General features: G+C 34.4%; 1 protein-coding gene across 7 annotated transcripts in view; it reads right to left on the bottom strand.

Annotated features, from left to right (window-relative positions):
- Window positions 1-26,439, bottom strand: part of ZNF280D (zinc finger protein 280D) — a 127,552-nt gene that overhangs the window by 18,531 nt on the left and 82,582 nt on the right. For all 7 annotated transcript variants that reach the window (XM_040620605.1, XM_040620603.1, XM_040620607.1 and 4 more), the window contains 3 exons: window positions 26,071-26,189; window positions 25,884-25,920; window positions 7,849-7,894 (listed from right to left, as the gene is read on the bottom strand). In XM_040620605.1, coding sequence (XP_040476539.1) covers window positions 7,849-7,894; window positions 25,884-25,920; window positions 26,071-26,189 — 202 coding nt within the window. The remainder of the gene's footprint in view (window positions 1-7,848; window positions 7,895-25,883; window positions 25,921-26,070; window positions 26,190-26,439) is intronic.

The raw sequence follows: 26,439 nt of genomic DNA, 5'->3' as shown, positions 1-26,439 counted from the left end.
AAATATAACTAATAATCAGACACATTTACTCATTCATAATGGACTATATCTGGTTTACAAAGAGTAAGGAAATATATTTTGCTTCTTTTATTCTCCGTAGTATTTCAGATTTAACATGATTTGCTAATAGGATTACACATTTAAAAAAAATTTTACTAGACAAATAAAACACAGAATCCTTTTAATGATTAGTTATATGATTATAAGTTCCTATAAGTTCAAGTGAATCCAGAAACATGCCAGCATTTGGCTCCCAATAGTTTCCTATGATCCTCTGAGAGATATATAATTTTTGTATAAAACACACATTTAAAATCAGTGATACATATTTTATCACACTCTGTAAAGCATCATCTATTAAACTACCAGTTTGAATATATGTTTAAAAATACTTCCAATTTTAAAAAGCATCAAGGTGAAATATGGAATTTTTGTGATCACAAATTCTTTTCAAATTTTTCCAATCTTTGAAAGCACTTTGAGTTGCAAAAATTTAATTATTTTGTTATTATTGCTAAAAAGTATGCATGGGAAACAAAAATAAGGATTCTGTGGTATAAACAAGCTAGTCACAATGAATCAACTCAACATTAGACCTTTTTTTTCCCCCAAAGACTCATCTTTTGAAAATTTTCGTCCATCATGTAAAATAGATACTCTTAAATCTGCATCTTGTCCTTGGATAGGCCCATACTCTATTAAAAGCATTTTTATTATATTAGAGATAGGTGGCCACAATGAAGAATTAAATTTATTTCAAAAGACATCTTATTTTTTTGCTCATGCTTATGTTCACTAGCTTCTGAGACTTTTAACATTACATTTTCTTTATCTTTTCCTCACAATTCAGAGAGAAGTCTTTAACTCTGAATTTCATAGTAATTCTATTCTAATAGTGTCAATATTAAAGACTTCTAATTTTCAGTGGCTGAAAAATTGTGTTTTTCCAGCCTAACCTGTTACAGTGCCCTATAATTCTGATCAATTTTTGCATGTGTTTTTCATCTTCTGAACAATGAGCTACTTGACTTTTTAGATGCCATATTTTAAAAAAAAATTTTTTTGGTATACATTTTCTGTATATTTATTTTTAATTAAGACATACAGTTAAACATAATAAACATTTAACAATCAAATAGGTGTACATAAATATTTGTATGAAAAATATAAAACATCAATGATTACAAACAACAGAAAATTACATACCAGAAGAATTAGATAGATGTTAAGACTGAGGAATTTATCCCAAATCAAAGAACAAGATACGGCCACGGCCAAAGATCTAAGTAAAACAGATATAAGTAGCATGCCTGATGGAGGATTTAAAGCAACAATCATTAGGATACTCACTGGGCTTGACAAAAGAATAGAAGACATCAGGGAGACCCTTACCACACAGATAAAAGAGTTAAAAAAAGAATCAATTGGAGATGAAGAATAAAATAAATGAGATTGGAAACAGGCTTGATGCAAGGAACAGCAGGCTAGAAGAAGCAGAGGAATGAATTAGCGACAAAGAAGACAAAATATTGGAAAATAATGAAGCTGAACAAAAGAGAGAAAGAAGAATTATGGGACATGAGAATAGACACAGGGAACTCAACGATTCCATCAAACATAATAATATTAGCATTATAGGAGTCCCAAAAGAAGGAGAGAAAAAAAAGGGGGCAGAAAACGTATTTGAGGAAATAATAGCTGAAAACTTCCCAAATCTGGGAAAGAAAACACATCCACGTCCAGGAAGCACAGAGAACTCCCATCAAAATAAAGAAAAGCAGGCCAACACCAAGACATATAGTAATTAAATTTGCAAAAACATGGTGATAAAGAAAAAAATCTTAAAAGCAGCAAGACAAAAGTCCTTAACTTACAAGGGAAGACCCACAAGGCTAGCTGGAGATTTCTCAACAGAAACTTGGCAAGACAGAAGGGAGTGACATGATCTACTCGAAATGCTGAATGCAAAAAATCTGCAGCCAAGAACACTCTGTCCATCAAAGCTATCATTTAAAATAGAAAGAGAAATAAAGAGACCCCAAGACAAACAAAAACTAAAGGAGATCGTGACCACTAATCCAGCCCTGAAAAACATACTAAATGGGACTGTTTGGGCAGAAAGCAAAGACCAAAGTGACAAAGGCAACAAAGGATCAGAGAAAGTTTCCAGAAACAATGACAAAAAAACTAATCAATCCTACTTACAACTGCACCAAAAATGGTAACATACCAAGGGATAAATCTAACCAAAGAGGTAAAAAAACCTGTCTCTGAAAACTATAAAACACCAATGAAAAAAATTGAAGATGACACAAAGAAATGGAAAGACATGCCATGCTCATGGATTAGAAGAACAAATATTTTTAAAATGTCTATACTACCCAAAGCAATCTACACTTTTAATGCAATCCCTATCAAAATACTGATAGCATTTTTCAGTATTTTAATGCACTTTAATGCACGCTTTTAATGCAATCCCTATCAAAATACTGATAGCATTTTTCAGAGCTAGAACAAACAATCCTAGAATTTGTATGCAACCACAAAAGACCCCGAACAGCCAAAGCTATCTTGAAAAAAAGAAGCAAAGCTGGAGGCATCACAATTCTGGACTTCAAGTTATATTACAAAGCTGTAATTATCAAAACAGTATGGTACTGGCACAAAAACAGACTTATAGACTAGAATAGAAAACCGAGAAATGAACCCCACAACTATACGGTCAATTCATCTCCAACAAAGAAGGAAAGAATATCCACTGGAAAAAAGACAGTCTCTTCAATAAACGGTGTTGGGAAAGCTGGACAGCAAGATGCAGAAAAATGAAACTGGACCACCTTACATTATACACAAAAATAAATTCAAAATGGATGAAAGACCTAAATGTGAGATAGGAAACCATTAAAATCCTAGAGGAGAACACAGGCAGCAACCCTTTGACATTGGCCGTAGCAACTTCTTTCTAGAGATGTCTCCTGAGGCAAGGGAAACAAAAACAAAAATAAACTATTGGGACCTCATCAAAATAAAACGCTTCTGCACAGCAAAGGAAACAATCAACAAAACTAAAAGGCAACCTATAGAATGGAAGAAGATATTTGCAAATGACATATCTGATAAAGCGTTATATCCAAAATACATAAAACACTTATAAAACTCAATACTCAAAAAATGAGTAATCCAATTCAGAAAGGGGCAGAAGACATGAATAGACTTTTTTCAGAGAAGACACACAGATGGCCAGCAGAAACATGAAGATACTCAACATCACTCATCATCAGGCAAATACAAATCAAAACTACAATGAGATATTATGTATGCCTATCAGAATGGCTAAAATCAACAACACAAGAAACAACAGCCAAGGCAAGGATATGGAGAAAGGGGAATCCTCTTGCACTGTCGGTGGGAATGCAAACTGGTGCAGCCACTCTGGAGAACAGTATGGAGGTTCCTTGTTAGGTTAAAAATAGAATTACCCTACGATCCAGCAACTGCCCTACTTGGTATCTACCCAAAGAATACAAGACATTAATTCAAAGGGATACATGTACCCTGATGTTTATAGCAGCATTATCTATAGTAGCCAAGTAATGGAAACAGCCAGTGTCACTGACTGATGAATGGATAAAGAAGATCTGTTTTATATATATATGGGGGAATGAAATCTTGCCATTTACAACAACATGGATGGAGCTAGAGAGTATTATGCTAAGCAAAATAAGTCAGTCTGAGAAAGACAAATACCATATGATTTCACTCATATGTAGAGTTTAGTCAAAAAAGAAATGACCAAAGTGGGGAGAAAGAGAGAGGGAAGCAAACCAAGAAACAGATTCTTAATGAGAGAGAACAAACTGATGGTTACCAGAGTGGATGTGGGTGGAGGGATGGGTAAAGTAGGTGATGGGGATTAGAAGTGCACTTGCTGTGATGAGTACCAGGTGTTACTTGGATGTGTTCAATCACTATCTTGTACACCTGAAACTAATATTACACTGTATATTAACTAACTGGAATTTAAATTAACACTTAAGAAAAAAAAAGAAAGAAAGAAAGAAAGAAAGAAAGAAAGAAAGAAAGAAAGAAAGGCATCCGTACCTGACTCCTCTCTCTCAGTCCCTACCTATGTTATAATGAAATTCCACTAACCCTGAAATCGGAGGGGAAGATTCATGGTATATATTTAGTTAGGGAACAATAGCAATAGATTGTTGTGGTGTATAGAATACACACAGTAGCAGAACAGAAGCTATGTTAGAAGCCACTAAATCATATGGATTCCAACTATAATCTAGTATTTGAAAGGAATTAGTTTTCAAAAGAGAAAATGTAAAACTATAGAAATGAAAAAGAGTGATACCAGGAAAATATTATCTGGGCATGATAACACTGATTCTAATACAATGCATCTGAACAAAATCTTGAAGACTAACTCAAGCTATCCATCCTATCAGAGGTGTACCTAAAATAAATACCTGCATCTATTCAAAGAACTATCCACATCAGAAACACCTGGACCAAGATTGTTCTATGTGGTCTTCCATTCAATATGGCTTTCTTTAACTCTGCTTGTGGCTTGTTCAATTTTTAGTGTAAGGTTTTTTCTTTTAACAAAAACTTAAGAAATTTGGTTTTTGTATGAAAGGTAGCTTCATTTGACACAGATGAAACAGGGCAATGAAAGGAAAGTAAGAGTTTGATAATTTATTCTTGTCAAGTATGAACGTATCAGAAAACAATCAGTAGATGATGTGATGAAATTATGGATTCATAAATTTTCTTAATGTTTGTGTCTTTACATATTTGGAAAGAAGAGAGGCAAACCCTGTTGTCCTTAGGGCACAGGGACTAACTGTGACTAGGGGATGGAAGAAAAGAATCCTACTCTCAAGACCCAAAACACAGAGCCAGCTTAAGAGTGAGGCTAAACCAGAACAGAAAACATCACCCACTCCCCACCACCTACCTCCAGGATAGCAAACACCAAATAATAAGCAACAACAGTACTGCTAGAAGAAAGGCAAGAGTATATATATAGAGAAAAAGACACACCCTCTAAGGCTCAGTCTCACAGGGAGAGATAAAGCTGAGTATGAAACAAGAACACTGAGGGAAAAATCCTCCAGCAACATAACTCCCACCCTCAGCACCTGGTAGTGCGTTGAGGGTAACCATAACAACAAGAACACCAAAACTCAGATCAACTCACTAGTAGGTGAAACCAAATCCCATAGTAATGACCCAACATAAGAAACGGTATGCCCATTTACAGATATAAATACTATTTATCTCAGTCCTACATGTAATTTCTTGCTTTCAACCAAACATTATATAATACAAAAAAGCAAAGGGGAAAATGGACTGTCAGGAGACAAAATAATCAGGTGAATCAGACTCAGATATGACCCCATTACTGGAACTATCAGACAGAAAATTTTAAATTACTATTATTAATACATTAAATGCTTTGATGAAAAAAGGAGGACAATATGCATGACCAGAGTGGCAATTTTAGCAGAGGATCAGAAACTGTGAGAATCAATGCAAATGCTAGAAAAAAAAAAACCACATACAATCACAATGACAGGGACAAAAAAAAATATCTTTGATGGGCTCATCAGCAGACGTGACACAAATGAAAAAATGAATCAGTAAAACCGAAGATAGGTCAACAGATAGAAATTACCCAAAATAAAACACAAAAGAAGTGTGTGTGGGGTAGGGTGGAGACTAAAGCAGGGCATCTAAGAACAGGGGCTAACATCAAATGGTATAGTATTTAGGAAATTGGAATCCCAGAAGTAGAAGGTACAGGACAGCTCAGAGAACACCAATCAGGATAAATATCCCAAATAAATAAATAAATAAATAAATAAATAGATAGATAAACATATAAGTAAACATTTGAACAAAACAGATTTAGATACATCTTGCTCAAACTGATGAGAACTATAGTTAAAGATAAAATCTTCAGGGCAACAAAAAAAATTAGACACATCATATATATATATATATATATACATATGTGTATATGTGTATGTATATATATATATGGATGAAACAAAGATCAAAATTACAGTAAGTTATTTTGTCAGAAAATATGCAAACCGAGAGACAATAAGATGACTTCTTTAAACTGCTGAAAGAAAATAAAACTGTCAACCCAGAATTCTATACCCACCAAAAAATATCTTTCAAAAGTGAAAAATAAAGGTATTTTTAAATGAAAAAAGCATAGAAGAATTAACTACCAGTAGATCTGCAACATAAAATATATCAAAGGAAGTTGTTTAGGCAAAAGGAATGTGATACTAGACAGAAATGGAGAGCTAACAAAGAAATGAGGAGCACTGGACATGGTAAAAACAAAGTTGAATATAAAATTATTTTTTAAAGTTTTTAACTGCTCTAAAAAATAATTATCTAAAGCAAAGCCAGTAATATTGTATTCTGTCTTTATAACCTATATAAAAGTAAAATATATGACAATAGGAAAAAAGAACCCACAAACATCAGGAATGAATGAGAGAATTATCACTACAGACCCTAAGACATTAAAGATTAAGGGAATAGTACAAACAAGTCTATACAGATAAATTCAATATTAAAAACCACAAACTATCAAAACTCATGCAAGAATAATCATATAACCGGGGCACCTGGTGGCTCAGTCAGTTAAGTATCTGCCTTCGGCTGGGGTCATGATCCCAGGGTCCTGGGATTGAGCCCCGCATCAAGTCCTGTGTCAGGCTCCCTGCTCAGTGAGGAGTCTTCTTCCCCTCTGCTTCTATCCCTCCCCTTCCCCCTGCTCGTGCTCTCACTCTTGCTCTCTAAGAAATAAATAAACTCTTTTAAAAAAGAACAATCATATAACCCAAAAATCCCATATCTATTAAACTTATTTGTAGTTAAAAAACTTTCAAACAAAAGAAAACTTTCTGTGGTGTAAGAGAAAGTTGCTTGGAAGAAGATGGCTAAGTTCTGCCTAGGTTTCACTTATTCACTGTTCAAAATGGAAATGCTGTTCAAAAGATAAATGCTTAACCTGCTTCACTTCAGTATACTCAGAAAGAGATATGGAATACTTTGTAATATTAAAAAACTTACATCAAGAAAACATGTACTTGAACAAAACTATTTCTACATACATCCATTAGACTGCCCAGTAAATAACATTATAGGATAATCCGAAGTATTTTATTCAGAGTGCCTGTTTAAGACAGCTAAAACACATTTAATATATATTCAAAATATTTTTTAAAAAAGATTTATTTATTTTAGAGAGAGAGAGTGCAAATAGGGGGAGGGGCAGAGGGAGAGAATCTCAAGCAGACTCCCTGCTGAGCGAGGAGCTCTACAAGGGGCTCAATCTCATGACTCATGAGATCATGACCTGAGCAGAAACCAAGAGTCAGATGCTTAACCAGTTGAGCCACCCGGTGCCCCCGAAATATTTCTATTTTAAGTATTAGTTAAATCTTTCTGAAAGTCCCAGAAAATAAAGTCATCTGGAAAGATTAATTTTCCAATGTGTCAACTGTTTGACATTTTATTGATTTCAGGATTTTTAAATCATAAATTTATCTCCATTAACTCACTAGATGAATAACAGGCAAGTGAAACATATGATGCTTTTGTAAAAACAAAAACACCTTACAATTTTCCTTATTAGGGTTAGATATTTTTATATCTAATGACAACAAAAAACAAATTCCAAGTTTTTTCCTGATAACATGCCAATAATTGTTATTGATGTATACACAATGAACTGAAATGTTTTAAAAATTAAACCAGTAATACTGTCAAATATATAAGCCTTTAAGGTACAAGTAAAACAAAATTTACCTCGGACACAGGTTGTTGTTCCTTGATGGGAGCTTCATTTTTTAATCTTGAAAACAAAATAAGTATTGAATACTTTATTTTATATTTATAACAGAAAAACATGAAACAGTTCTTTTCTGCATGCTTAAAATAATTAAAATGTAAATTTAAACTAATGTAGATTTGTAAATGACCTTTATAAATTAGGGAAAAATAAAATGCATGAAAATAAACAGTAGATTCAATAAATGTGCTAAAGAAATTAATATAGTAGATTAATTCAGTAATACAGTATTAATACAGTAGATTCAATAAATGTGCTAAAGAAATTAATATTTCCTTCTTTTCTAAAAACAAGAGCACTTAAATTTTCTCTATGTTAAATACAATTATAAATAAAAGACATAATATATTAGTAAAACCGTTTCAAAAAAAGAATTACTCTTTAAAAAATAAAAGCAGGTTATATGCTTAATATATATAATAAGTGTAAGTATTTACTATTATAGGGCTTAAAAAGTGAAAGAAGAGAAATTTTATCTATTGTGAAATTCAATATAATGCTATTTCAATATTTATTACAATTAAGATAGCAAAATCACAGAAATATTATATCTGAAGGATATAGTCTCTTAAGAGCCTTCATAAGCACAGCTCAAATATTAACTACAATTTTTTTAAAACTTGGTTTCTAAACAGAAAAACTCATTGTAACTTATTACAAAATTAAGAAAGGCATATGCCATCTATAAAATCTTTTAAAATAATTTCATATAAAAGCTAGCTTTCCCAAAAGATTTAAGAAACTGTTAACTAAATATTATTTGTTGATATTATATATTAAACTCAATTTTAAACTATATAAATCAAGAACCTACCTGTCTGAAATGTCATTAATAGTTAAGTGATTCATTCTTTATGAAGGCTTAGAGCTCTACTTAAAGATTAATATATTTAACATAAGCAACAACTATATTGACTTAAATTTCATGTACAAAAATGAAGACGTATAGTAGGATAGAAATGTCAACTATCCTAAAAGCTACTCTCATGGTTAGTCGATGAAATATGGAGTTGGCAATTTCCTTTATCCATTCTGAGGGCACACTGAAAAAAAACAGGTCTATAAATGCTAATGCTTTACTAGATATTGATAATAATTTGTGTAAAATTACTTATCTATATTTTAGTTATTACACAAAATTGCAAACAATTTAAAATAGAGTGTGTCATTTTTTGTTCTTTTATTATATTGGTAGTATATTACAATAATTAACAACTAACTAAACAATTTTAAATGAATAAAACTTGCAGAAATATTGACAAAATGCATAAATGTCAATCATTTTGGAGGTTAAGGATTTTGTAATTCTTTTGAATGTTTAATTGTGAACAACAATATTCATAAAGATGAAATTTCATGTTAGTCTTAATGATTTATACAGGAAAATGACAGTCTTAAGAATAACATGTATAAAGTCGTATGAAAACATGAAAAATTAGTGTGAAGAAACAAAAAGTAGATATTGGATTAATGAAGTTTTGAAATGAATTTGTATACTATAACTGATTTTTATTTCTAGGCAGTTAATAATTTTAAACTCAGTTTGAAAAGCTCGTTTAAACAAACTGGTCAAACAAGTTTAAGAATATTTTATAAAAGAATTTCCCTCTTAGTTTACTGTTGAAAATATTACCAAAGATCAACCTTACATTCTTACAAAGGAAACATTACCATGCTAATCATTTTCACATACGGCTGTTCTAATAGACTGATTTTATGCAACAATTAAAATGAAAGCTATTAGGCATGTGTTACTATTACTGCTGATATTTCAATTGGAGAAACTAAGTCCTCTTACCATCTCTGCAAGAGAGGTTAGTGACAGAGTTTTTTATTACTCTTCATCTTACTAAGAAACTGGTAGATGAGAACAAAATTAGTTACTGAAATAATTAGCACTAAGATCCCAATCTTATTTTCGGGCTTTAACCACACTTGTATTGTGTTTATGGAAGAGAATTATAAGAACCAGGAAATATTTAAGAAAATAAATATTAAAAAATTTCAAAAAGTATCCTATATAAAATTTCACTGAGGACAAAAATTTACTGAGTTATCAATTCATCACTAAAATGTACACTACAGTTTTGTAAATACAAAAGCATACTTGAAGGTTAACAAATTAAAACAAAAAGATAAATTTTAACACAACTACTAACACAGCATTAACACTATTGGAAAAGAAAAAAGTGTTCTTACCTGTAATTCTTATTCATTAAAGATACCTGCTGAAATAGTCATCATTTGAGATACTCAATTGCTTGGTAGAAGACAGTGAAATTTGCTAAGCTCAAAGTTCTGAGCTAAAGACCTGCTATTAGATAATTACACTTTTCACCTGTGAATGTTGCAATAATTTTTTATAGAAAAATGTAGCACAACATTTAAAACAAACACTAAAATTTCAGTGTAAAGAGAACAGAAAGACTGGTGATCAATTTCAACATGATTACAGATCAAGACTGCAAATAAATTTTTTTTCTTCTGTGTATGAACCTGCTGAAACAGATCTTTTGATAAAGGACAATCCTTTCCCTCTAAAGTTTAAAATAAAATAAATGTCCCTTCTTGCTTTTTTTTTTTTTTTCCAGGTCACATAACTAATCCAAGGCTATGTGTAAAATAAATATTCTGGGTCAATTACATTAGTATGTTCTTTCGAGGTTTCATTTATATATATACATACCATGGGGTAAAGGGAAAAGCTATAAAGGGAAAATTGTTCAGATTCATTTTAGCCATATTCTTTCCTTCTAATAACATTTAAAAGCCCAAAATTTCAATGCTGATTTTTAAAATGCAATCTCCAATTTAAGAATATTTGCAAGCATACTAAAAAAGCTGAAAAGAAGTTGTAAAAGCCAGTAGGAAAGCCAATCGGTTCTTAAGATCTTCCACTTAGACATTCAAGATTAAATTTAAGATAGTAATCATCAGACTAATAAATTATAGTAAAACATCTAGTGTACAATTTCCGATCATTTGTTCTGAGAGGTGTTAAGTGATATGTGGACAGGGTCACTGAGCTAAGTATTTACTGGGTTGCTCATACATCAGGTACGTGCTAAGAGTTCTAGTCCAAAATTAAGACACAATCCCGCCTATCGAGGAGTTCGTCATCAAGGAAACATATTGAAGCAAATGCTTATGGAATTGTGAAAAATGTTTTAAAAAAAGAGAGAGACATCTATATGATGGAATGGCTGTACAAAGGACTGAGCCACTACAAAAGGGAAAGACGCAAGAAAGCAGTGAAGATACTATAGTAAACCTGGTTTTGCAGCAAAAGCAGGAGTTAGCAAAGCAGGGGAAGGAGATCCAAGGCAGAGCAGAAATAAGAATTATGAAACAAGACAACAACGGTACAAGAACTTGAGTGGTCTAATATGACTGTCATGTAGGAAACAAAGGAGAGTAGTCAAAAATGCAATTGAAGAGATAGCAAGGGCAAGTTCAAGAAAGATCTTGATTGCCAAGATATGGTGTTTATGCTAAGAATTTTATTCTACGGCTAACACGGAAGTATGACTATGTGAATCTAAAAGAGAAAGGGGAGTAGTAGAAGAGGATAAGCTCCACTCAGGAAGCCCAGAGGAGAAACAGTTAATGACTATCTCAAGTAAGGCAGAAGCAGTGTCAATGGAGAAGACAAAGGTTTAGGGAGATGATAAACAAGGTAAAGCCAACAGAATGTAAGTACCAACTGGACAAAGAACATTCAAATAGAAATATTTACCACTCGGACCGGCTCAGTCTTATTTATCTCATCCTTAAGGAAAAATTACAACCATCACTTCTGAACAGGTAACCCCAGAGTCATCATCCAGAGCTTTACCCCTCCATTTTTATTATTACTTATTTCCATCAATCGACAATTCAATTCAGAAATATCACAGTATATTAGAATTAGACTTGAGTCCTAAGAGATTGCCCCCATCTTGTAACTGAGAAAAATCTGAGGCATAAAAATGCTAAAGTAATTAATCTATTAAGCAACAGAACCAGGATTAAAAATGATGTCTCTACTTCAAATTTCCACTGCATTGCTTCACAGCCAATTCCTTTCCTGTGAATCAGGCTCCCTTTTAATCATGCCAGGAAAAGTGAAAAAGCTTAACTGATCTCTCTGCCTCTGGATGCTTTCCACTCTCAAACATGCTGAGTATCACTGCCAAATTAATCTTACTAATAGACCAATCCATGCCATTGTTTGCCAAAAATGTCCTATTGCCCATACATCATAGACCTCTTGCTCTAAGACTGGGAAGCTAGATTCTGGTCCCAATGCTACACGTGTGTCAGTTGCTGCCTACTGTCCTGTGAAAACACATTTAAGCTCCGTCCCACCTAGTTCCTCAGCCAATCATAACAAAGCAGGAAGTACATTTGTAAAACCAAAGTACAACCAGAGAAGCAATAGAGTACAGTATGTATTAGTTTGGTCTCTGAAGACAGACTGCTATAATTTAAATTGAGGCTCTCTACCTGAAAGCTATGTGATCATGAGCCAATTACTTATCTGTACCTCAGCTGACTTAATATCCATAAATTGTGACAATAACAGCATGTATCTCATTAGTTTGTAGGAATAAATGAATGAATAAATATAAAACACTTAGAAGAAGGTCTGACACACTGCATGTGCTCAATAAATGTTAGTTATTATTATTGACATGGGTAGAGTGGGGAGTCAACCTTACTATCCAGAATTTACTGGAGAGAGTACCACACAGGGTCTTAAAGCCTATTACCACTTAAATATCTTCCATATTTTGAGATTTTCCTGCAATACTCCCCCCCCAACTCCCAAACACAATCCATTAGACATTAATTTAGATTGCTGGTCCACTCCTGTTAGGACCAGCCCTATTTGCTCTCATATAAAATGATCTCCCATTTCTGAACACCTAGGTATGGTCTAAAGTTAGGCAAGATAGAGTAAAAAATCATTCCAGATAGATAGAAGAACCAATTAGAGACAAGGAATCAAGAGAAACAACATATTTATGTGTGAAAATGAGAAGCAGAAAAAAGACCATTAGTGGAGGCAGAAGATTTTGATGCCAGACTAGGGCTCTATTTTGTTATTTTGTTGGCAACGTTGAATCAGCCCTGGATATTTAATATATAATATACAAGCAATTACTATCAGGACCAAAGATGAAAAAATGGTAGTAACCTTAGAAACCCAGGCAGAAGTTGGTAAGGTATGCCCTAAGTGAAGGACTACACTAAAGTTTCATTTGTCTTTCTATTTTACTGGGTCTCCTATCATTCTCTGCTTAACAGGTATCAAAGCCACAAGTCCAAACTGCCAGAAACCACCATATTTTGACACGCAGCTTCTACCTACTGTCTTGCAATTATATACCAGGGGCAAATATGTTGCATCTACTTTGAAAAGGAAAAACTATTTTAGAATTGCTCAAGATTTGGTTTGAGATATTAATGTCTGGTAGGATGAGAGAAATCTAAGGACATGATCTCCCATTATCTCCAATCCCAGTTACATTTCAAAAGTTTAGAAAAGGGAACCACAAAAGACCCTGAAGAGCCAAAGCTATCTTGAGAAAAAAGAACAAAGCTGGAGGTAATCACAACTCCAGACGGCACGATATACTACAAAGTGTAGTAACCAAAATGGTATGGTACTGGCATGAAAACAGACACATAAATCAGTGGATCAGCAAAGACAGCCTAGAAATAAACCCATGCTTATAAGGTCAATTAATCTATAACAGAGGAGACAAGAAGATACAATGGTTTGGAAAAGACAGTCTCTTCAATAAATAGTGCTGGGAAAACTGGACAGCTATATGCAAAAGAATGAAACTGGACCACTTTCTTACACCATACAGAAAAATAAATTCAAAATGGATTAAAGACCTAACTGTGAGGGAAAAATAAAATAAGATGAAAATTGAGAGGGAGGCAAACCATAAGAGATACTGAATTCAAGGAAACAAACTGAGGGTTTCATGGGGGGTGCTTAGTGGGGGGAAGGCACAACTGGGTGATGGGCATTAAGGAGGGCACTTGATGTAATGAGCACTGGGTATTAGATGCAACTGATGAATCACTAAATTCTACCTATGAAATTAAAAAAAAAAAAGACCTAACTGTGAGACCCCAAACCACATAAAACCGTTAAGAGAAAACAGGCAGTAATTTCTCTGAGATTGGCTGTTGCAATATATTCCTGGATAGGTCTCCTTTGGCAAGGGTAACAAAAGTAAAAATAAACAATTGGGACTATATTAAAATAAAAAGCTTTTTATGGAAGTGACAGAAACTATCAAGACAAAAAGGCAACCTACTGAATGGGAGAAAATATTTACAAATGATATATCTGGCAAAAGGTTAATATTAAAAATATATAAATAACACAACTCAACACAAACAAAATAATCCAATTAAAAAATGGGCAGATGACCTGAATAGACAGACATTTTTCCAAAGCAGACATACAGATGGCAAACAGTCACATAAAAAGATGCTCAATATTACTCATCATGAGGGCACTGCAAACCAAAACCACAATGAGATATCCACCTTAACACCTGTCATAATGGCTAAAATCAAAAAGAGAAGAAAGAATAAGTACTGATGTGCAGAAAAAGTATTGATGTGCAGAAAAAAAGGGACCGTTGTACACTGCTGGTGGGAATGTATATTGGTACAGCCACTGCGGAAAACAGTATGGAGGTTTCTCAAAATATTAAAAATAGAATTACCACATAATCCAGTAATTTCACTACTGGCTATTTACCCAAAGAAAAGAAAAACATTATTGGAAAAGCTATATATATCCCTATGTTCATTGGGCTTAATTTACAGTAGCCAAGATATGGAAGCAAACCAAGTATTCACTAATATAGAATGGATAATGAAGTTATATATACACACACGCAAATGGCAAAATCTCATCCTTCTTTATGGCTGTGTAGTATTCTGTTGTGTGTATAGAATACTACACAGCCATGAAGAAGGATGAGATTTTGCCATTTGTAACAATATGGAAGGACCTAAAGGGTATTATGCTAAGTGAAATAAGTCAGAGAAAGACAAATACTGTATTTCACTCATATGTGGAATCTAAAAAACAAATGAATAAACAAGCAAGCAAAAAGTAAAATCAGACCTATACAGAGAACAAACTAATGGTTGCCAGAGGGGAATGGGATGGGGGATAGACAAAATGGGTGAAGGGGAGTGGGAGATCCAGGCTTCCAGTTATGGAAGGAATAAGTCATACAAATAAAAGGCACAGCATGGAGTATACAGCTAATGATATTGCAATAGTGTTGTCTGGTGACAGATGGTAGCTACACTTGTGGTGAGCACAGCATAAAATACAGGGAAGTTGAATCACCATATGTTGTACACCTGAAATTAATATAACATTATGTGTCAACTATACTCAAATTAATTTTTTTAAGTTTAGAGAAGGAAACAAGCACCAAATAAATTCTGCATATCTCATAGATGAGATCAGTTTTCTTTTTTTCTCCTAAATCAAATACATGAAATGAAGACCCTGACCATTTTGAATACTTAAGATTCTCCAGCTTAGATTATGTCCAGAATGAATAATTCCTTCAAATAATTTCAGAATTTCACAGAGAAATAATAGAATGACTTCTTATATATTCTTCAATGGTCATAGTATTCAATGGAAGTAAACATTTTTAAAGAGAAATAGTATTCTTTTTTTTTTTAAAGATTTTATTTATTTATTCGACAGAGATAGAGACAGCCAGCGAGAGAGGGAACACAAGCAGGGGGAGTGGGAGAGGAAGAAGCAGGCTCATAGTGGAGGAGCCTGATGTGGGGCTCGATCCCATAACGCCGGGATCACGCCCTGAGCCGAAGGCAGACGCTTANCCGCTGTGCCACCCAGGCACCCCCCCCCCTTTTTTAAAAGATTTTATTTATTTGACAGAGATAGAGACAGCCAGCGAGAGAGGGAACACAAGCAGGGGGAGTGGGAGAGGAAGACATATTTTAGATCTTCTAAACAATAGTGTAAAGATTATTATTAGAGAGAGAGTGCGTGTGTGCGCATGCAAGTAGGTGGGGGAGGGGAAACGGGCAAGGGAGAGAAGGAAGCTTAAGCAGGCTCCATGCCCTGAGACCATCACCCGAGCCGAAATCAAGAGTCAGAGCTTAACTGACAGCCACCCAGGTGTCCCAGGATTATTTTTAATTTCATTTCACAAACGAAGAAACTGAAGTAATCTGAACATAAAGTTAGTGAGAGAGAGGAGTCCTGAACTGATATTTTAACGTCAGTCAGTGTCCTTCCATTGTACTCTGCTTAGAACAAACTTGAAGGTAACTGAGAGAACTAGATCAACTTTTAAAATCACTTCAAATTGCGTCTTTTAGGACATTTGATTCAATCAATGAGACAACTGGTTAAGTAGCCCAGTTTTCCAAGTTTGAGAGTTTATGGATTTACTATGGACTCATACTTTCAAGATATGTTAGAGGGAAATATCTTTCTAACCTGAACTTTCTGTTAAGAAAATTAACCCTGTGTAGGGACAGATGGAACATACCTCAACATCATAAAGGCCATATATGAAAGACCCACAGCTAATATCATCCTCAATGGGGAAAAACTGAAAGCCTTTCCCTTACAGTCAGGAACAAGACAAGGGTGTCCACTTTCACCATTACTATTCAACATAGTACTGTAAGTCTCAGCCTCAACAATCAGACAACAAAAAGAAACAGAAGGCATCCAAACTGGCAAGGAAGAAGTCAAACTTTTACTGTTTGCAGACGACATGATACTCAATGTAGAAAATCTGAAAGACCACCAAAAAATTGCTAGAACTTGATTCAATACATGAATTCTGCAAAGTTGCAGGATATAAAATCACCGTACAAAAACGCTGCATTTCTATACACCAATAACGAAGCAGAAAAAGAAATCGATCCCATTTGTAATTGCACCAAAAACAATAAGATACCTAGGAATAAACCTATTAAAGAGGTAAAAGATCTACACTCAGAAAACTATGAAACACTCATGAAAGAAACTGAAGAGGACATAAAGAAATAGAAAAACATTCCACGCTCATGGATTGGAAAAACAAACATTGTTAAAATGTCTATACTACCCAAAGCAATCTACACTTTTAATGCAATTCCTATCAAAATACTGATAGCATTTTTCAGAGAGCTAGTACAAACAATCCTAAAATTTGTATGGGACCACAAAAGACCCTGACTAGCTAAACCAATCTTGAAAAAGAAAACCAAAGCTGGAGGCATCACAATTCCAGATTTCAAGCTACATTATAAAGAAAGCTGTAGTCATCAAGACAGTACAGTACTGGCACAAAACCAGACACATAGATCAATGGAACAGAAGAGAAAACCCAGAAATGGACCCACAACTATATGGTCAATTCATCTTCAACAAAGCAAAAAAGAATATCCAATGGAAAAAAGTTTCTTCAACAAATGGTGTTGGGAAAACTGGACAGGAACATGCAGAAGACTGAAACTGGACCACTTTGTCACACCACACACAAAAATAAATTCAAAATGGATGAAAGACCTACATGTGAGACAGGAAACCATAAAAATTCTAGAGAACACAGACAGCAACCTCTTTGACCCTGGCTGTAGCAACTTCTTACTAGAACACTGCCAGCAAGCAAGCAAAATGAACTATTGGGACTTCACCAAAATAAAAAACTTCTGCACAGTGAAGGAAACAACAAAACTAAAAGGCAGCCTACAAAATGGGAGAAGATATTTGTAGATAACATATCTGATAAAAGGTTAGTATCCAAATTCTAAAAGGAACCTATCAAACTCAACACCCAAAAAAACAAATAATCCAGTTGAGAAACGGGCAGAAGGCATGAACAGACATTTTTCCATCACTCATCATCAGGGAAATACAAATCAAAACCAAGATGAGCTATCACCTCATACCTGTCAGAATGCCTAAAATTAACAACACAAGAAACAACAGGTGTTGGCAAGGATGCAGAGAAAGGGAACAATCTTACCCTGTTGATGGGAATGCAAGCTGGTACAGCCACTCTGGAGAACAGTATGGAGGTTCCTCAAAAAGTTAAAAATAGAACTACCCTATGACCTAGCAATTGCAGTAATAGGTATTTACCCAAAGGATACAAAAATACAGATTCGCAGGGTACATGCACCCCAATGTTTATAACAGCATTATCAATAATAGCCAGACTATGGAGAGAGACCAAATGTCTATCAGCTGATGAATGGATAAAGAAGATGGACATATATACAATGGAATATTACTCAGCCATCAAAAAGAATACAATCTTGCCATTTGCAATGATGTGGCCAGAGCTAGCGTGTCTTATGCCAAGTGAATGAGTCAGTCAAAGACAAATACCATATGATCTCACTCATATGTGGAATTTAAGAAAGAAAACATGAACATGTGGGAAGGGGGGAAAGAAAAAAAGGAGACAGGGAAATAAGCCGTAAGTGACTCTTAATGACAGAGAACAAACTCAGGGGTGATGGGGGGAGACGGGTGGGGGATGGGCTCGATGGATGATGGGTATTAAAGAGGGCACTTGTGATGAGCACGGGGGGTTGTACATAAGTGATGAATCACACAGTTCTACTCCTGAAACCAATATTGTACTGTATGTTAACTAAAATTTAAATAAATTTTTTAAAAAAGAGAAAGGAAAAGAAAATTAACCTTGCAAAACCTAAAATTTTACTTCTATTCTATGTTACAATTAAATACCCAGATAGATAATATACCCTCTATCTTCCCCAGATAGAGGAAGAAAATAGAAATAAGGGTGAAACAAACAGAAAAGTACAATTCCATGATTGAATTATGATCTAACATCTGAGAAAAGAAAATTTTTAAATCACCTCAAAGGTCTACAAAAGGAACAGCCACTTTGTTACTGCTAACTGGCACAGTTCCACATTTCCACAAGCCTGCTAATATTGACTAAGTAGCTAGGAAATGAATGCCTGGTAATAATTTTAAGTTTTCTTCAAAAAGGGGATTCTGTAAGCTCAAAAGGTATGTTTTCCTCCTCAACAGAGAGACTTCTGTACTAGTTTCCAACAAGGGTGTTGTTTCATAGTCTCCAGAACAGAAGAGCCAGAACTATACTCAACTCGACATTGGAGAGGTACACCAGACGCACGCGACTGAAGCACTGCAGGGAAAAGCCATCGACCCAGCAGTCCACAGCAATGTACTGCGTGACCTGGGAACTATACCCCACAATTACAAACACCTACAGTGCAGATGGCTTGCACTAAAACGATGAGAAGATGCCACTGATAGGCAGTTCCCAGCGTCTTCTGTCATCAGTAGTAGCAGTAATTGCAATGCCAACAGCAGTAATAGCAGTAACGGCTGGAGCAGGAACGGGAAGCGCCATTACAGTAGTAGGGACAGCAGCGGTAGCTGGGGCAGCGATGGCAACAACATGCATTTATTAAGTACTTTTCATCAGGCCAGTGCTAAATAATTCTAATAGTTAAAAAACTTCAATTATTTAAATTAATAATTTAACCAATTTAGTTTCCATACCCAATCTCTATTTCTTACAACCACCCTGCAAGGACGTATTACAGACCTTTCACCGATGAGGAAGCCGAGGCTCAACAAGCTGGTTAGACACCCAACGAGGATTAAACCCAGGACTGCCTTCTTTCAAAGCTGCACTCCTTTCACAACGCCATACTTCATGGTGGTATGGACACAGATATTTTTCAGTGTGGAGGGTTAAAAACAGTAGGTTCCTATATTTCAAGAAACGACACAGAAAAGGAGATGCACAGTAGCTTCTCCAAGTTTGCAGATGAGAGTAAACTCTTTCAGGTAGTCAAATACCAAAATGACTACAGTGAGGCTGCAGAAGGATCTCAAAATCAGAGAGGTGGACTGAAAATATGAGATGAACCATAGTGTAGTCAGTTAGTATAAGGCAGTATAATAAGGGGAAAAATACAGTGATGACTAAAATGAACCTAGGAGCATTCACAGACATTCTCGAACAGCAGAAGTTTGGTGAGCTTTAGATACCAAAACTCTAATGGTATGACTAATGTTTGCTTCAACAGTAACTCCAAAGTTACTGAGTTAGAAATAGAAAGTTAACAGAACTTAACTTCAACAGTAACTCCAAAGTTACTGAGTTAGAAATAGAAAGTTAACAGAACTTAACTTCAACAGTAACTCCAAAGTTACTGAGTTAGAAAAAGAAAGTTAACAGAAGTGATCTGTGAAATGGTATGGGAAGCTCAGATTGAAAACTGGAGTTATTCTAATGAAGAAGCATAAAATACAGGCAGGAATAAAATTGTGAAGAGCAGTAATGTAACAGTAGTAACAATGATAACTACGTATGTGTATGGCACTTGTGTATAGCACTTCCTATGGGTCAAATACTTTCTAAGTACTATATGCAAATACTAACTCATTTAATTCCCTCAACACTTTACCAGCAAGTAGTGCTTTTATCTGTGTTTTACAAATGAGGAACAGGCACAGACGTCTGGTAACCTACCCAAAGTCACACACACCCTAGTAAACAGCAGGGTAGGAACTCCACACTAAGCAATCAACGGTAGAGCCTGTGCTGTTCAACCACTGTCCCTGTAGCAGCCTGAGAGGGTTTAATGTAGAGCTGGGTATGAAAACTGCTAATCCTAGTAGCAAGGAAGACCTCCTGACACTAACCAAGAAGGGTAACTTTACAATGTAAGAAACTCCTTAACAGATAATAAAAGGCTGGAAAAAGTAATAGTCTCAAGAAAAGCAAATAAGTGGGTATATTGATGAACTAAGCATAAGGAGTAACAAAGAGAAGCTACAAATAAATATGAGAGATTAATCTTAAACTTCTTAGTGTGAAATCATGAAAAGTAACCATACCCTTCCAAAAAAAAAAAAAAAGAAAAACCCAAAAAACTTGCGCTATAATCAGAGGCAGAATAAGCTAATAACTGGTCTGTCCTTGTCATGTATTTCTTAGATTTTATAAACATAATAGAGGATATCATTTTATTTCTGTAATTTCTAAAAATATATGCACATTGCTAGCATCCAGTTACAAACTACCTTACAAAGATTCATAAACAGGAATGCATGTCTAGGAGTCCATCTTAGTTAACACCTTACACAACTACTTTTTATTTCCCAATTCAGAGAATCCAAAGAATGATTCCTCTAGATCAGCAAATCTACATACTTATTTGTATGGAAATTAATGTCAGAAAGTTAATAAGTATTGAAGGAAAAAAATTCCAAAGTCAAATAAATATTCTTGTTGATATTCACAGGCCACATCTAACAAGAAAAATCCTATATTAAAGAATCTATTTAATTTTAACTTGCATTTCCTAAACTTATTTGACCATGGAAACTTTCCCCCCCAGACAGTTTATGAATTATGGACACACTAGTTCCACAATTCAGAGTTTGGGAAACAAAAACCTAGTTACTTTCTTTTGCAAAAATATAAGAGAATTACTTTTATAAGAGTATATGTAGGGAGTTAAAGGTGCTGAGGAATAACGTGGACGTTTAATTTTCGTAAGATCAAAAGTTTTTGCTACCAGAGATAAGGATATGTGGCATTCTGTACTGACCTCCTAAGAACAAATTTTTACATGTAGGTATAACCAATATTGAATAAAGAATCCCAAAACTCTACAACATGTCTGCACTCATATTTTAGAAAAAGGATAACCAAGACTCCAAGGACACCACCACTCCCCCGGTTTTCCTTTTGTATCATTGGCCACTCCTGCTTAGTTTCCTCTGCCAATACCTTTCATCTTCCTAATCCTCTATTGTCAGATTCTCCAGAGCTCAATCTGTAGACCTTACCTTTTCTCTATCTCTACTGTGTCCCTTGGTAATCTCTTACAGTCCCACGACTTTCTTTAATTTAAATTTTGTTTTGGGACAATTTTATATTCCCATGTAGTTGTAAGAAATAATATAGAGACTCCAAGCACCTTTAGTCCAGTTTCCCCCAATAACACCTTACAAAATTACCATACAAAATCATAACCAAGATATTGAGAGTGATATAATATACCAATTTTATTCGCATTTCTCTGGTTTTACTTGTATTCATTCCCATGACATTTAAAAATGTTCAGTGATATTTACAGCCTAGAACACTCCCCCAACTTCACACAGTGAATGACTATGGCATCTCCATTTGGATGTGTAACAGGCATCTCAAACTAAAACATGCCCCAAGCCAAAGTTTATTCTTTCAAGTTTATTCTTCCTAGTCTTCCCCATCTCGATTAATATCAATGCCATCTTCCCATTTGCTTAGATTAATAACTATGATGTCACCCTCAACATTTTCTCTTATTTCACATTCAAACTATCAACAAATTTAAAATATATCCAAAATCAAACCTCTTATCACCCACATGGCTAGATGCCTCACATAATCCCCTGCCATTTCCCACCAGATTATTACAATGCCCCCAACTAATCTCCCTGAATTTGCCCTTGCTCTTCTGTAGTTTATTCTCAAGACAGGGGCTAGATGATAGAAGCACTCTTCTCTATTTAAGGTGTTTTGTTGATTGTAGTTTTCACTGAGGTATACAAGACTCCATCATTCAAACTCCTCTAGTGAATGGCTTCTTACCTGAGAGTAAAAGCCAAATTCATACGTGGCCCACATTACCTCACAGGCCCCATCTCCTACCATTCTCTCTTGCTCACTCATTTGGGGCCAACCCAGTCTCCTTGCAGTTTTCCTTTGGGTCTTTACTCCAATGCCATGTCTCAGTGAGGCCTTCTCTGACCACCAAGTTGTAAATGGAAGCCTCCCAACTCCCACCCTGTACTCCTTATCCCCCTTCCCTACTTTATTTTTCCCTACNGTATTGACCACAATCTAACATACTGTATGTTTTTATTGTCTTTTTATTGTCTGTCTTTCAGCACTAAGTAAAACATGAGCTCGAGGAGGGCAGAGATTTCAGTCCATTTTTCTAGCACCTACAATGGTGCTAGGCACAAAGTATATGTTCGAGAAATCACTGAATAAATAAATGAGGCCCAAAGCAGCAAGGTGCTGGCCAAAATGTGACAAAAATATGGCAAGAATCCTAAGTCTCTATAATTTAGGAGTCATTTTTTTAAAGAATGGCAATGGATTCAAACTAAACCAACCTCACTTTTTATTTGGCGGTAACCAAAAACACACACGCATGAAATGACAATTTCTGATCAGATGAATAAACTTGATAGTAAGGAAGGATGAGACCCAAACTAAAACTCATCAGCACCAAATTAAAATTCAACCAACCGCCTATAATGAGCAAATTTTGTACCAACTTACTTAAGTGTTTTATTTATACCAACTTTTTAAAAAGGAAGTTATATGTGATAGAATTTTAAGAGTTTAAAATTTAAGAAAATGAACTTGATAATACTATAAGATAGAGTCCTAGGAAAGAACACAGAACTGTGCTCCTACAGTGTGATATCAAGAATGTAGCTTATCGTATTTTTGAACTTAACCAAGGTAGAACAAGGATTTATAAATGAAAAAGAAACTTCTGTTATAAATGGAAAGAAGTTGTTGCTTCTCGGCAACATTACAAAATATTTTTTTAAATTGGGTAGAAAGAGGGTGAATGACAAAATATCTAGAGATAAGGAAAGAAAGACTAGTATATCGCCAAGTCTACTTACTAAGAAACAAGCCACTTTGGGAGCTTTGGAAAATCATTCATTTATATTACTAATTAGTTGGGAAATTTAACAGTAGTGGATTCAACTTTTTTTGATTATTATTTGCAAGGAGCACATAATATGCAGTCATCTAAATTGGCTTTAAATTTCTTTCAAAGTAAAATTAAAGAAGTTCTGATTTTAGAGTAAAAAACATAATTGAGTCATACTTTCAGAGCCTGCCTGTCCTCACAGCAGGTAAGATCATAAAAGGCGTTTTGCTTGTCTTTAAGATTCAAGAAATTAGTATAGTATAGTGACCTTTCAATTGTCCTGGAGGAAAAAATGTAAGATGCATTAAGTAGATATAGCTTTCAGTTTGTAGGCCAAATAATAATAAGGCCTCCATAAAACAATTAAAGCAATTCTCCTATTTATATGATAAATCTATAGCTTTCATATAAATTCTTTATTAGTAAATAATTCCTGAGGCACTTAAACAATACAATTTTTTATTAAGAGAAATTAATAGCATCGAAACTGTTTAGTAGATCTATATTTAATGTAACTAAAATAAACAAATGTCAAATTCTTGAAATATACATATGTATGAGGATATATATATATATACATACATATATATATATACATATATATATATATAAAATATAAACAACTGCATTATTGGCCCCCATAATTTTTAATGTTACCTTTACCCAAAGAGACTACATTAATGGTTAAGTGGATATTATATATTAGATGTATAAATATGTGACTTTAAAACTTGTTTTAGGTCTGCGAGAAGAGGTTTTGCCAATTCTTTATACTTTAAAATCCACAATTATTAAGATAATATTGATCATAATAATCCCAAAGTAAGACAGAGGATATAATAATGTCAAATGATCTGAACAACAGCCAAAATAAAAAGCTATAAATAGGCAGCTATAAGGAAATCCGCAGAGAATTCCAGAGAATCTCCTGGAGTTCTTAACAAAACAAAGCAAACACTAAACAACAGTTTTAAAGAAAAGAATATAAAAATAGACATCATAAAATAGACATCAGTAAATTTGGAGAACATAAAACCAAGTTACCAAAATTAAATTTTTTTAAATTAAAAAATCTGAGAATTGGTATTCTTAAAATACTAGGAAGTTAGTACTCGGTAATATATTTTAAATGATAGAAAAATAACTGCAATTTGGAATATAATTTTAGAGACCTGTTGTTCCAAGGACATGAAAATAACCACGGTTTCCTAACAACCAGAGAGCTTTTGTATTCCTTGGACTGCATTCATGCTAGATGAAGATTAAAAGGCAGCAGCCAAAATGACTACACTTCAACTTGGATGTGGAAGCACTGATCTGATGGGGTTTTCTTGGCCACAAGATACCCACAAGCTTAAGATCAAGAGCCAAAGCCCCCAGTGGGAAGTTGTGCTCAATTTGGTGGGCCTTGAAACCACCTCTGGCTAAATCATCATCAGCCTGACGGGAGGCCAGCCATGAAGGAAGGGAGTCTCCCCAAAATCTGATTTCTTGAGACCAAAACTTAGAGCAGGTCCCACAGTCAAATTATTCACATTCCTTGAAAAGAGAGAACAGGCATCAGTTGTGTCCATCGAAGGGGGACACTGTCCAGGTGTACCCTGGACATTTTTTGAAATCTCTGGGCTGCCTCTGCATCTGAAAAATAAGAAAAATAGCACAATGACAGACAACGGATGAGGAAAAAGACAATCATCTGGCCTAAAAACTTAAGACTTATAAGAAATTAAGAAAGCAGACAAAACAGACAAAAAGACAAACAGCCATATCATTTGGAATGTATTATTCTGAAAGCAAGTACAGCAGAGAAAAACACAAATTATTTTAAGCAAAGTAAGAAATGACCATAGCAACAAAAGTTATTTTTGGAGAGAGCCAACTGGAAAAAAAAAAACCCAAAACATATGTTAAGATATGTCAACCTGACACAAAGATAAGGTGGAATAAGAATCTAGTCCCATTTGAAGCTGAAAATTGCTGAATAATGAGAGCTAGTGTCATGAACTTGGCTGCTTAACTGCCTTTGTGTAAGAAAACATCTCAGAACTTTGAACTTAGGAAATTCCAACTTGTCTTGCACCAGGTCACGAGCTCCAAAGAGCAGGAACCTATTTCAACAAGCAGCTTTAAAAAAAAAACAAAATACTTTAATATTTTTCATTTCTTTTAATGATACATTTAAAAATGCAATAGTGCTAAAATCCATCAAAGTAAAACGCACTGAATTAAAAATTAAACTTACTCAGAAAGATGTTCAGAAGTTGGGATACAAACAGAAACTGAAATTAGAAGAAAAGTTTTATATTTAAAACAGCACATGAAATATGATGAGTGAGACTAACGATTTAGTAAAGAGCTCATATTGTGGCTGACCAAAAATACTGGAATAAATATCAAAAATCCAAAGTAATACAATTATATATACGTACCTTTCTCTATTACAACTTGACATGTATGAGTTTCATGTTGACGTAAGTGTGTGGCCATATTATCTAAGCCAGAAACATCAGCTATGAAATCACAATTAAGGCACACTAGAGTAATGCCCCTATAAAAAAAAAAAAAGCAAATAGTTTAAAAGAAAAGGTTTTTTTCTTTTATAAAATTCCATACACAAGTTCAGTGGTTATTTGTATAATTTGCTTTTTATGCCAAAACTTTCACTCTCATTTTTGTTGTAAGACTTGATATAACTGAAATGATGCTCCAGAAAATGGAATAGCCAGATTCAAATTATGTCGCCATTTATTTACAGAAAGTATTTTTGTTTTATAAACTTTTATCGCTCATGCTAAAAA

Source organism: Ursus maritimus, unplaced genomic scaffold, assembly GCF_017311325.1.
Source record: "Ursus maritimus isolate PB19 unplaced genomic scaffold, ASM1731132v1 scaffold_35, whole genome shotgun sequence".
Classification (NCBI taxonomy): domain Eukaryota; kingdom Metazoa; phylum Chordata; class Mammalia; order Carnivora; family Ursidae; genus Ursus; species Ursus maritimus.
The sequence above is the reverse complement of the archived record's forward strand: the minus strand, read 5'-3'. Positions and strand labels throughout refer to the sequence as shown.